Genomic DNA, 13728 nt, shown 5'->3' on the forward strand with positions numbered 1-13728 from the left:
GCACAACATTCCTCTAATTCCTTAGGAACTTGCAAAGATTCGGTTTGACATCCAAAACTCTGACAAACTTCTACAGATGTGTGGTGGAGAGTGCATCACAGCCTGGTATGGGAACACCAAGGTCCTTGAACAGAAAATCCTACAAAAAGTAGTAGAGAGAGCTCAGGCTATCATGGGTAAAGCCCTCCCCACCGTTGAGCACATTAACAGGGGGCGTTGTTGTAGGAAAGCTATCTCCATCACCAGGGGTCCCCTACCACCCAGCTCATGCTGTCTTCTCACTGCTGTCATCAGGGAGAAGGTACAAGAGCCTCAGGACTCACACACCAGGCTCAGGAACAGTTATTTCCCACCCCAACCACCAGGCTCTTGAAACAGAGGGGAAATCTTCACTCAGTTTCATTTGTCCCATCTCTAATCTGTTCCTACAACCTATGGATTCACTTTCAAGGACTCATCTCATCTTTCAATATTTATTGCTTATTTATTATTATATTTCTTTATTTTTGTATTTGGACAGTTTATTTTCTTTTGCACACTGGTTATTTATTCACCCTGTTGCTACAGTCTTTCCTTGATTCTATCATGGTTATTGGATTTATTGAGCATTTCTGTAAGAAAAAGAATCTTTGGGCTGTACATGGAGACATACAGGTCCTTTGATCATAAATTTCAAAGTAAAATTTATTATCACGGTATACATTTATATCACTATATACAACCCTGAGATTCATTTTCCTGCAGGCATACTCAGGAAATCTATAGAATAGTAACTATAAGAGGATTACACTCAACCCTCCCTCCCGCGTTTGGATGTCACTGTGGATCTTTGTACAGAGGGGTGGAGTGACTTTGAGTTTCACAGTCTTATAGCTCAGTAGCAAGGGTGGCGCCCAACAGTTAAGACTAATGGAGAAGATTAGTGGGTGCATGTTTGGAATACTTAACAGAACAACAAGGCACTAAAGTCTCCCACTTATTGATATAAACAACTATGGCTCCATGTAATATGACTGGAAAGAGTGTAGGGTCTAATTTTTGCAAAACATTAATAAGTATGACTACTTTTCCTTACCGCATACCAATCCTCTGCACCTCCTTCCAAACACGTTTCCTATAGTAGAAAAGTGTGTTTTTCATGAACGTTGTCTCCGTAATGTAGAAGAACGACTTGAGTAGATGTACCACGTAAACGTCCATTAGCCAAAACAGGAACCGACACAGGATATCTTCACGTAACCGGTGTTCTGACGCAGGGACAAAGTGCTGGGCTGGCAAATAACACATTCCTTTATTCTTCAGTTAGGGAAAGAGATTTAAAAGGTTTTAGCATTACTGAAGGGGCTTAAATAACATGACAGGGGAAAAACCACTATTTACCCAGATATCAATGAAATCAGCAGATTAAATCAACAATCACTAATACAGCATGGAGGGAAGATTAGGAGAAACTTTGTGATAGATACCAACATGCTTATGGAAGAGTTGCATCTTGCCAGCATTTACAGCATCTTCTGCAATCTCCTGAATGCTTGGTTTTCCTCAACCATATGTAACAATGAAAGTGTTTTACGCACTTACTTTAAGATGAAGTCTCCAAATTTGAACTTATTCTAGGATATTTTGTTCAAACAGAAACATTAATGTGCAATTAACTGATTATTTGAAACACGCTATAGTGAAAAATCAGTAGATTGCAGATATCCTTTTTTTAATTTAGTGACAGTACGGTAGAAGGCTCTACCAACCAATAACATGCACTTGACCAATTAACCCAGCGGTCCCCAACCAGCGGGCCGCACAGCATGTGCTACCGGGCCATGAGGAAACCATATGAGTCAGCTGCACCTTTCCTCATTCCCTGTCACGCACTGTTGAACTTGAACATAGGGTTGCCAACTGACCTGTATTTGCCGGGACATCCCGTATATTGGGCTAAATTGGTTTGCCCCATACGGGATCACCCTTGTCCCGTATTTCCCCCGCTAAGGTAGAGCGTTCCTACGAAACCTTTCGTGCCGAGATGGCGTGAAGCAAAAAAGCAATTAATATTAATTTATATGGGAAAAATTTTTGAGCGTTCCCAGACCCAAAAAATAACCTACCAAATAACACATAAAACCTAAAATAACATTAACATATAGTAAAAGCGGGAATGATATGATAAATACACAGCCTATATAAAGTAGAAATAATGTATGTACAGCGTAGTTGGGAAGATGAAGGCAAAACCGATTTGTGGAAAAAAATCCACACGTACACGCGTGCACACGTCACATATGCGCATGTCACGCATGCGCACACAGGTGCCCGCGCAAGGCTTCATGGTCATGGTAGTCTTTCCTGGGGTAAAGACAAGTGTCCTGGGATTTGACTGCTACTTTTGTCCCTTATTTGGGAGTGAGAAAGTTGGCAACCCTAACTGTAAAAGACATGTTGGGGTGAGTTTAACACCCCCCCCCCCCGGGGTCGGCCGGTCCGCAAGAATATTGTCAATATTAAACCGGTCCGCAGTGCAGAAAAGGTTGGGGACCCCTGAATTAACCTACTAACCCGTACATCATCGGGACTTGGGAGGAAATCCAAGCGCCCGAGGAAACCCTTGAGGTCATGGGCAGAACATACAAAGTTGTACAAGCTCATTACAGACAAGGGCAGGAAATGAACCCAGGTTACTGGTGCAGTAAAGCCTAGTGCTAACCACCACACTATCATGCCACCTCAATTTGTTTATATTTTCCTGAACACTTATGAAATTAATAATAACATCCAGCATTAGGGTTTAATTACAGCAAAAATAATCTTTCAAGGAGAGCAAGACTTCTCATGACCTCTTCAGTTTTAAAATATCAATCTAAATGAACACAGCATCATAAAGACAAGTGACCCACCTTTGTTCAGTTGAAGCCATACACAGTCATTCACTCTCATTTTCCACATCAGTTCGCTGCAAGAGAATTTATCAAATTTCCCCAAGGAAATAAACTTCTTCACATTCTTCAGGAAACGGCATTTGTTGTGATTTGATCCCCAAAGCTCATCCGATATAACCCTGACCAAACACTCCCTCACAAACCGGTAGACCTGAAGTGGACTGCTGTACTGTTTAAGCAAAAGTAGCATATCCTGGTCCGAGCCACACGATCCCTCATTACGCTCAACGTCTGCAGATGCTCTGATCTCTTCATGTGTTTTTGGTTCCGCTGCTGGATCTTCAGGAGGACAACTCTGCTCAGGACACTCCGAAGATCTCCAAGAATGTGCACACTCTTCCAAGCATCTTCTCGGTGTTAAATTGTGGCCAGGAAGATCATTGCTCACTGAAACATGACCTGTTAAACTTTTGTTCAATATCTGTTGTTGTTTTTCAATTTGGTTGTCACTTGAAGAAATAGGAGTATTAGGTTTAAAGCCCGCAGCTCTGCTGATGGGAGGCCCTAAAGCCTTCTCTGTAACAGAAGAGGAGTTTGGCTCATTATTTGACTCAGCATGTGAAGCCTTATTGACCTTTCCTCCTTTCTGAATGCTCACTTGGCAATTTCTGGATAATATTTGCAGATACGGACAACGTTTATGATTTCTTAACAATCGATGGAAAATATTTCTCATTTGCCAGTAGCGCTTTGGAAACCTTTTCCTTCTCCAGTGATTGCTACACTGCACCTGGGCCACCTTCGCCCCTGACACATTTCTGCTCAAGAATATGGCTTCGACAAGTCTCTGGCCGCCTGTGCTGAATTCTTGCAACTGATTTAATATAAATGCCTTTGGCAAACATTCAGAATTAGTATTGCAGTACATTATACTTCCTCTTTCAATATAAATTTCACTCCAGGATTTTTTCTTTATTGAAGGAGCATCTTTAGATGGATGCAGTGACATCCCAGAGTATTTAGGCTTTACTATTCCACCAAACTCTGTGTGACAATGTCCATTTTTACCGGCAGCATCCCAGTAAGTGTTCTCTCCACTGGTGTACATGCTGCTGAGCGCAGTGCTTGGATTTCCGCTCGTTTCCCTGCCACCTTGTTTGTACTTTTTCACTCTTGCACATTCCATTTCCGTACATTCACTCTGTTCACCAGATTCTGCAGCAGAGAAGTTATCAAAACCCTTTCCACGTTCGTAGTGCATCACCGTACCTTTAGCCTTAAGTCTTGTGAACAGTGTACCCTGCTCTTCAGCTACAGGGGACAGGACACCTTTGTCAGAAGAAACAATGTCTATACCATACATGACACACCCACTTGTTTTTCCTCCAGCAGGCTCCTGTGCCCTGGCATCAGTCCGTGTACCCTGCCTTTTGGAGACAACACTGATACTTTTGTCCACTCTGCTCATCAGTGACGTGAATTTGGGATATTTCGATTTACATTCAGTGATATTACTAGCTTCAGTCCATTCCACAGTTCCTTTATCCGACAGATCACTTATACTGCCAGACTGCTCAGCAGCCTCAGGGGATTCACACGACTCATTTTCCACAAGCAACCTTTCACGTTCCGTCACTTTATTTTCCACCAGTACTGACAGCTCACTTCCCCTTGACCTCTTTGCAGGAGCCTCCACTCTGTCCTCGCCCAGAGATCGTTTTAGTGACCTTCCAGCTTTGGCGGCAATGTCCTCTGATGCCCATCTTCCAATATCGGCTTTGAGTCTTGCCCGCTTCACAGATTTGGCCCGAGCAGCACGTGGTGGTCCTCCGAATTTCTGCTTGTGGGGGTCTGTACTGAGAGGTCCTTTTGCCAATAGATTTCCACCTCCTGATATTCCTTCCTTCCATTTCCTCCTCCTTGAAAGGAACTCTTTATAGAAGTTAACTTTCTTTCGAGCATGACTCAGCACAAGGCTGGACTGATATTGCACTGGCCTCTGCCTAAGCCAGACAGACTGGAGTTGCGTACCACTTGAAAGAAGACTATAGATGGGAACTCCACATAACTGAAAGCAACAGCTTGGTGGGACTAGCCTAAAGAGAGAGCAATGCTCCAGCAAATACATCATAACATCATCGCCAATCCTGCTCACCAGCGTTTTCCACAGCACACTGGTCTTGATAACAGCCGTGGTGGTATTTATTTGGTAACTTTGTACGTTGGGGGTAGATCTAACAGGGATGAAACTGGTTTCCTTCGCATTGCTGTAACCAAACGTTAGCACGTTTCTCTTCCTTTTTTCACAAATCCTTTGAATGACTCGCATAACCACTTCGCTCTGTGTAGATAGCTGAAAAGAAACAAGACAAATCTCTTTGTTCTGTAATAGTAAACTACGACCAGTGTTTAAACTACGAGCAGCTTCCAGTATTTCTGGGTTGACAGTCATTCCAAGTTCTGGCTAGTTAGTGGGAGATCGAGGAAGGTATTGAAAGACCCCCGTTTCGCCAAAGAATAATGTGACCTGGATATTGCTGGAATGGAGCATCTGACCACCCCGCCTCCCCTCCACCCCCCAAGTTCTGTGAGCCAGGTGCCTCTGCACTGCCCAATCCTCCACCAGCAAATGTAGGCCGCAATTTAGCGGGTAATTCATTTGAGTACACACTCACAAGTACTGTATTGGATGCAGCAATACAAATCCAGAGTGACTGAGATTGTGTCACTTTCACTAATAGTCATTTAGGAATATCCAGATTACCACTTTAGCTACGTTGAACGCCTGTCTATTTTAAAAACATAATCAGCAGTATAACTGCTGTCATCCTCACCTCTAAACATAGTAAAGAGATAACTTTCATGTTATTAATTGTTAAGTTTATAACTGTAGGATATCGCTTTGCCGATATGACACGAAAGGTTAATATAATTTCCACTTGTTTAACAAACATTGAATGATATTAAAAATTGATAGAAATTTCTCCAAATCCTAATCACAATACCAATTCTTAGTCCTTTGGCAATCATAGGGCTTTGCAGAGAACGTGGAATGAGCTGCAGAGGAAGTGATAGAGGCAGATACAAATTACAATACTTGAAAGACATGGACAGGTACAATGGTTGGGAAAGGCTTAGTGACATGCAAGCAAATAGGACCAGCCTGGATAAGCAACGTGTTCAGTATGGATCAGATGGGCTGAAGGCCCCATTTCCATTCACTGTTTCCTGCAACGACCGAATTGTTCAATCATTGGAAGTCACAGGAAAACACTAAGATGGTTAATCTTTTAAGGACCAAAGACGATCTTAACATTTCATGGGTTTCTCCAAAATTTTAAAAAGGTTAATATAATCATTAAATTTCCAATAACAAGGTTATTATTAACAGAACACTTTAAATTTAAATTCATTAGGAAAAGGACCATAGGTGTCATGAGCTTTTTTTCCCTCCTAAAGTAATATTGCTGCGATGTGGAATGTGTTTTGGAGAAAAGGTATACAGCAGTGAACAGGGAAAGATTTAGAAGGCTCTGGGGAAGAGTGCTGGGAAGAAGGTCTAATTGGACCCCTCAAGTAGTTAATACACACGTCAAGCAGCGAATAACTTCTTCCTGTGCTCCATCTTGTCGGTTAAGGAAGCAGAATGCCATTCCAGACGTGAGGAATATCCCTCAGGTCTTGTCGGTCTAACTGCAGATACTCCCAGAAAAGTGCAGGGAAAACAAAACTCTGCAGGGCACAGAACGGTAAACTCGTGCCGCATAACAAGCTATTTTGCTGCAGTAATTTCCAGAACATGAATTCCATAAAACCAAAGGTGGGTCGCGTTCTGGGCTGTTCAGGAAGGTGTTGCGGCGTGACCTAAATTTAAATTAAACACGGTTGTAATATCCAGGAACGTCATGGTACAATTTTATAGGAAACTCCGGAGACAATAATTATGACCTAGATTGAGTTTTACTGTCAACAATGCAAAGTAATATTTTACAATTCCTAACATTTTCTGCTTTACAGATCAGGAAGTTAATCAACCGATAAGATTTTTTATTCCTACTAACTTTTTAGATAGTAAGTATTTCGGGACTTCTGCAGTCGAAGTTACACTTTGTTGACTGTAGAAGGCGCCAACGTTCATTTCTTGCACATTGCATTGCATGCTCGAAGAACATGAGTTTAGTAAAATGCAATGCATTTTGTTGCGAGTTCGACAGCCTTCCTACCTGCTGGAATGTGACCGGCCGCCATAGAGGCTTTGCCTCCCTGGGGACGCAGACGATGAGTTGAGAGATAAAGCGCTTGTAGTTATCGGTGTCAAATGCCTCCACCAAAACCGGCGGTGCAGCATTATCGATCTCTGAAATGAAGGTTTGTATCGAGGTTACGCGAGGATAGACAGCCGCCAGCAACTCGTGCAAGCCGCTATCAATCAGAGCCCGGTTCTCTGGCGATAGCGTCGCACTCGCGGTCCGTTCTGTTTGCATCCCGCCGTCATTCATAGCTGACCGCGGCGCGCTTTGCGGAGAAGGACGTCTCTCTCCAGCCTGACATCCGCCGCTTCCCTCCTGTCAATCAAACTCCGGCTCTCCTCCCTCCGAACTCACAGGAATTCACAGCACTGAACGTAACGTTATGCTCTGCCAATACCACTGCCCAATCCTATCGATGTAAGGATCAATTTCTTTCATCCTCGCATTCATAGCCAAAAGTCATTAAATACAACTCTTCCTCAACTTCTTACTATGTTCAGATTAACACTTTATTTTAAGTCACACCTGTGGTTACTCCAAACGTACTCTAAATCACATGCAGTTACGTGACATCAAAACGGAAGGGCTGGAAATACTTAGTAGACAGGGTCTGGTGAGAGTTATTGACTTGAAACGTTAAAGCGTTTTCCCTCTCCAAAGCTGACTATTACAAATTTCCAGCGCCTGCAGTTTCATCTTAATTTTCAATTGAAGTCATCTGATGATGAACTCCAATTTTTGCTCCCTGGCTGAAATAGCTTCTCCCTGTTATGATGGTAATTTTAATGTTAATACAGCTTTTCCAAAATAATACAAAGTACCGTGTAAAATTTTAGTTGCAGAGAGAAATCTAGACTTCTTGTATTACAGAATGGCTCTAAAGATGAAGATTTTAACGCTTAGCTTTATTTGTAATGTACTTTGAAACATATAGTGAAGTGTATTGCTTGAATCAAATCAAATCAAATCACCAACAATTTGCTGGGGACAGCAGATATCCCACCCTGCAAAAACTCATTTCAGGGAGATAGCACCACCATCTCCCCCCACCCCACCCCGGTCGACCTCCAAGGTTGTATGTATACAGGACATTTGATTATAAAAGAACACAACAATTTATTTGATCACAAATTGAAACTATTTACACACACACGTGTATTCTTCGTTGAGTATTTTGTTGGCAGTCTCAATGCTAATAGCTACATGCTAATGCAAATTCCATTCTAAAGCTTTTCTATTTCTTTTGCAAACTTTCGTTGTACTGTGATGTGGCTTGCTTGGCAGATTTGAGCATTTTGCCGGAAGTCTCAACCTCATAGCAGTCTGTGTCAATGAATTTGTTAATTTTGCAAGACATCAGATTCACAAGTGTTTTGTGAGACAACTGACTTCTGAATTCTGCCTTAATGTGATGCACCATGCTGAATGCCCTTTCTACATCACAATGCAGCACCAAAAGCAGCTTCATCAACTGGCAGAGCGCTTTGAATCTCAACTGCCCTGTGCTCATAAATTTTACCTTGGGATGCTTCCCCCAGAACTCATCAACTAGGTCTACTTAGCACAAAGAGAGACCAGTCAGGATGCTCTCTCTGTCACTCTCTCACTACATCTGTCTCTCACTCTCTCCCTCTCGCTCGCTCTTAAAAAAAATCGATTTCCGGGATATTGTGTGTAATTTGTGGGCATCAGGGAGCCGTTATCAATATGTGGGATACTCCCTGAACTTCCGGGAGAGGTGGGATGTCTGGGACATCGCACAAGTGTTGCCATACTTCCTGCACCAGAATAGCATGCCCACAACTTACTAACCTGTATATCTTTTAAAACCTGGGAGGAAAACAGAACACACAGAAGAACGTATGAGTTGCCTGCAGACAGCAGGGGTAATTGAACCGATGATCTGTGATTGCTGGCTCTGTAAAGCAATAGCGCTAACCGCTTGCTATGTACTGATGAGTAATTCCATCCTCCTTCTCTTCCACCAACCAACATTGCTATCATATCATCCTAAACCAAAAACAAAAGCTAATTTGAGGGAAAGGTCAGAATGATCATGGAGCAGGCTTATATTGGTCGGTACAACACCATGGGCCACGGAGCCATAGTGTGTTGTACTCTTCTGCTTTTAATCATTGCTGAGCCTCCTCCCTATACAGAGTTAGCTGGAGTTAAATAAGGTTCTCAGGACAGATGATAGAAACAAAGTTTTAAAATGTCTCTAGTTTTTATTTTTTAAAAAATCAATGTTGAAACATTCGATTTGGAGTAGCTGGCAGGTCACTTTCAAGGACTCTACAATTTACATTCTCTGTATTATTTATTTAGGTTTTTTTTGTGCTTGCACAGTTTGTCTTCTTTTGCATGTTGGTTGTTTGTCAGTCTTTGTGTGTAGTTTTTCATTGATTCTATAGTAAGTAACTTTTTGTTCTACCATGAATGCCTGCAAAAAATTCATCTCAGGGTAGACATACAAGTACTTTGATAATGAATTTGCTTTGACCTTTGTTATCTACATAGCAGTGACGCAAGGAGGATCGTGGGATACAAGTCCTTATCTCGCTGAAATTGGCAACACAATGGATAGGGAAGTATAGAAGCAACGTTCCCTCTAAGGTGTGCACGTGCATGCATCTTTTGCTTCTAGCGCACAAACGAAGTTAAACTGAGGACAAGAGGTTGTCACCCTCTACCTCGTTGGCATGTTAAGTATATTCCACGATTGTGCACAATCACATTTCCTTTTCCGGTTTCTGGTGCAGACGGTGTTGACAACGTGGAGATTGCGATGATTTGTCTGTAGATTTTAGAAATGGCTTATTTAAACTGTTTTTATTGAAGAAATTATTCAGTACGCACATGTTGTTCCCCTGGGATCAATAAAGTATGACTATTATTGTCACTGGACAAAAAAATTGCACAGCACAAGACTTTTGCACACATTGGTCACTACAAATTTGAGGGAACATTGTAAAGATGGCATTTGGTGTGCTAGCTTTCATAGGTAGACATTGAATAGAAAATTTGGCGCATCATGTTGCAGCTGTGGTTAGTCCGCACTTGGAGTATTGCATACAGTTCCCATTGCCACACTGCAGAAAAGGTAAGGTAACAATAGAGATTTTGTGAAGGAGATTCACAAGTCATCTAGCTGAATGGTGCTGCAAAAGCAACCTCTCCCTCAACGTAAGCAGAATTAAAGAACTAATTGTTGACTTCAGGAAGGGAAAGGAGAGGAGAGTGAACAATCACCATCTCCTGTCTGCATTGGGGAATTGGTGGTGGACAAGTCAGCAGCTTTACCTTCCTGGGTGTCAACATATCAGATGTCCTGTCCTGGGCCCCAGAACACATGTAGTCACAGGGAAAGTGCACCTGAGGAGGTTCGGCTTATCGGCAAACGTACTGTTGAAAGAATCCTGGCAAATTGCATCATGGTCTGGTACAGTGATTTGAATGCAAAGGAACACAGGAATCTGCAGAGTGTGGTGGACTCTGTGCAATACATCATAGGTACATCTCTCTCCACCACTGGGTCATATCTACAGAAGGTGCTGCCTGAGGGAGCCAACATCTATCATCACGGAGCCCCTCCATCTGGGCTGTGCCATCATTGTTGCAGCTGCCATCAGGCAGACAGAAGCCTAAATCCCATACCACCAAGTTTAAGAACAGCTCCTTTCCTTCAACTCTTCAGTTTGAGAACTGGGAAAACCCTAATCATTAAAGTTTAAAGCACCATGACCACTTTGCACTAAAATGGACTTTGATTTTTCACTGGTGCAATGGGGTTCTCTTGTTTTTGTTTTGAACACTGTTTACGTGATGCTCTATGCATGTGTTGTTGCTGCAAGTACCAATGCACACATGTACTTGTGCCTATGACAAGAAATAACTTTTTGTTGTTGCCAGGAATAGAAGGCTGCAGTTTTAAAGAAAGATAAGATAGGCTTGGGTTATTCTCATTTGAACGAAGGATTAAATTATACGGGCAAAGGTATTGTAGTTTGGATAGTAATTAGTGTGCAGTCATTTGGAGTGTATGGGGTGTCAGGGAGGGGTAGCACCTCTGGTGGGGGAACATGTCGCGTCCTTTTCAAGGCGGTTAGTCCACCTTTGGTCCCCACCTGGCACTCAGCTCTCACCTGTGGCTCCCCGTAGCTGTTTGCATGCGACAGCGGCCACACCCCGGGCAACAGCTTCGACAAACTGGCTAAACCAGGTGAGGGTAACTGACAGGTCTCAAACCCTCGGTGAGATAGAGAGTTGTCAATCCCAGCATGTGAAGACGGACTCTGGTGGATTGAGCGGACGAGACCAATGGAAGGTCCAACGGTCAGGAAGGCGGTCTCTGCGAGTGTCGTGGAACGTGTAGAGCAGGACAAGACACAAAAGACTTCCTAGTCATCCACTGCGCCTAGTCCCATCTCCAGTCATCTCGACTGTTGTCTTGCCACTGGATCCAGATGGGAATTGGGAAGAGAGAGAGAGGCTGACTCTGCACAACTCTCCCTCACTTAAATCCAAATCACGTGCTAGTCTCGACACCATCAAATGGTGTCGAGGTCCTCATCGACAACGACGATGGACGAACAACAAGAGTGCAGATAACATACTATCTACCTGGACCCATAACACCTCCTCACTAGTCAAGAAGGTGCAGCAGCGTCCCCACTTTAAGGAGATTGAGGTGTGCCGCCCCTGCCCCCATTCTAACAACATTTTACAGGAGTACCGTCGAGTGTGTCCTGTCTGACTGCATCATTGTATGGTACAATGGACTGCACGACCCGGTAACAGATAATAAAAACCACCAAGAGATCACCAAACACGAGGAATTCTGCAGATGCTGGAAATTCAAGCAACACACATCAAAGTTGCTGGTGAACACAGCAGGCCAGGCAGCATCTCTAGGAAGAGGTACAGTTGACGTTTTGGGCTGAGACCCTTCGTCAGGACTAACTGAAAGAGGAGCTCGTAAGAGATTTGGAAGTGGGAGGGGGAGGGGGAGGGGGAGGTCTGAAATGATAGGAGAAGACAGGAGGGGGAGGGATGGAGCCAAGAGCTGGACAGGTGATTGGCAAAAGGGATCTGAGAGGATCATGGGACAGGAGGCCCAGGGAGGACGGGGGGGGGGGAACCCAGAGGATGGGCAAGGGGTATAATTAGAGGGACAGAGGGAGAAAGAATGTGTGTATATAAATAAATAATGGATGGGGTACGAGGGGGAGGTGGGGCATTAGCAGAAGATAGAGAAGTCAATGTTCATGCCATCAGGTTGGAGGCTACCCAGACGGAATATAAGGTGTTGTTCCTCCAACCTGAGTGTGGCTTCATCTTTACAGTAGAGGAGGCCGTGGATAGACATATCAGAATGGGAATGGGATGTGGAATTAAAATGTGTGGCCACTGGGAGATCCTGCTTTCTCTGGCGGACAGAGCATAGGTGTTCAGCAAAACGATCTCCCAGTCTGCATCGGGTCTCACCAATATATAGAAGGCCACATCGGGAGCACCGTGACGCAGTATATCACCCCAGTCGACTCACAGGTGAAGTGTCGCCTCACCTGGAAGGACTGTCTGGGGCCCTGAATGGTGGTGAGGGAGGAAGTGTAAGGGCATGTGTAGCACTTGTTCTGCTTACAAGGATAAGCGCCAGGAGGGAGATCAGTGGGGAGGGATGAATGGAAAAGGGAGTTGCGTAGGGAGCGATCCCTGCGGAAAGCGGGGGGGGGGAGGGAGGGAAAGATGTGCTTAGTGGCGGAAGTTACGGAGAATAATATGTTGGACCCGGAGGCTGGTGGGGTGGTAGGTGAAGACAAGGGGAACCCTATTCCTAGTGGGGTGGCGGGAGGATGGAGTGAGAGCAGATGTGCATGAAATGGGGGAGATACGTTTGAGAGCAGAGTTGATGGTGGAGGAAGGGAAGCCCCTTTCTTTTAAAAAAAGGACATCTCCCTTGTCCTGGAATGAAAAGCCTCATCCTGAGAGCAGATGCAGTGGAGACAGAGAAATTGCAAGAAGGGGATGGCTGCATCTGCCCATCCCCTGGGGTTCCCCCCCCCCCTTTTCCTCCCTGGGCCTCCTGTCCCATGATCCTCTCATATTCCTTTTGCCTTCTTTATAGCTGCATCAATATTTAGCTCCAGGTTAGGCCCTCAGAGATATCAACATCCAGGAACTTGAAATTGCTCACTCTCTCCACTTCTGATCCCTCTGAGGATTGGTTTGTGTTTCCCTCATCTTAGCCTTCCTGAAGTCCACAATCAGATCTTTGGGCTTGCTGATATTGAGTGCAAGGTTGTTGCTGCATCAGCACTCAACTAACTGGTATATCTTGCTCCTGTACTCCTCTTCGTCACCACCTGAAATTCTGCCAACAATGGTTGTATCATCTGCAAATTTATACTGTTTGAGCTATGCCTAACCACATAGTCATGGGTATAGAGAGAGTAGAGCAGTGGGCTAAGCACACATCCCGGTAGAGTGCCAGTGTTAATTGTCAGCAAGGTGTTAATTGCAGAGGGAGGTACAGAGGCCCAGGTTCTGTAGCTTTTTGATCAGGACTGTAAGAATGATGCAGCCCTAATTCTTCATGAAATAAT

At 44.0% G+C, this 13728-nt stretch overlaps 1 protein-coding gene across 2 annotated transcripts in view; it reads right to left on the reverse strand.

Annotated features, from left to right (window-relative positions):
- Positions 1–7400, reverse strand: part of tert (telomerase reverse transcriptase) — a 55107-nt gene extending 47707 nt beyond the window's left edge. For both annotated transcript variants that reach the window (XM_063069681.1, XM_063069682.1), the window contains exons 1-3: positions 7097–7400; positions 2892–5226; positions 1076–1271 (exon numbers count right to left, since the gene is read on the reverse strand). In XM_063069681.1, coding sequence (XP_062925751.1) covers positions 1076–1271; positions 2892–5226; positions 7097–7372 — 2807 coding nt within the window. In that variant the 5' untranslated portion in view covers positions 7373–7400. The remainder of the gene's footprint in view (positions 1–1075; positions 1272–2891; positions 5227–7096) is intronic.
- Positions 7401–13728: the final 6328 nt, after the last annotated feature.

Source organism: Mobula hypostoma, chromosome 17 (assembly GCF_963921235.1).
Source record: "Mobula hypostoma chromosome 17, sMobHyp1.1, whole genome shotgun sequence".
Taxonomy (NCBI): domain Eukaryota; kingdom Metazoa; phylum Chordata; class Chondrichthyes; order Myliobatiformes; family Myliobatidae; genus Mobula; species Mobula hypostoma.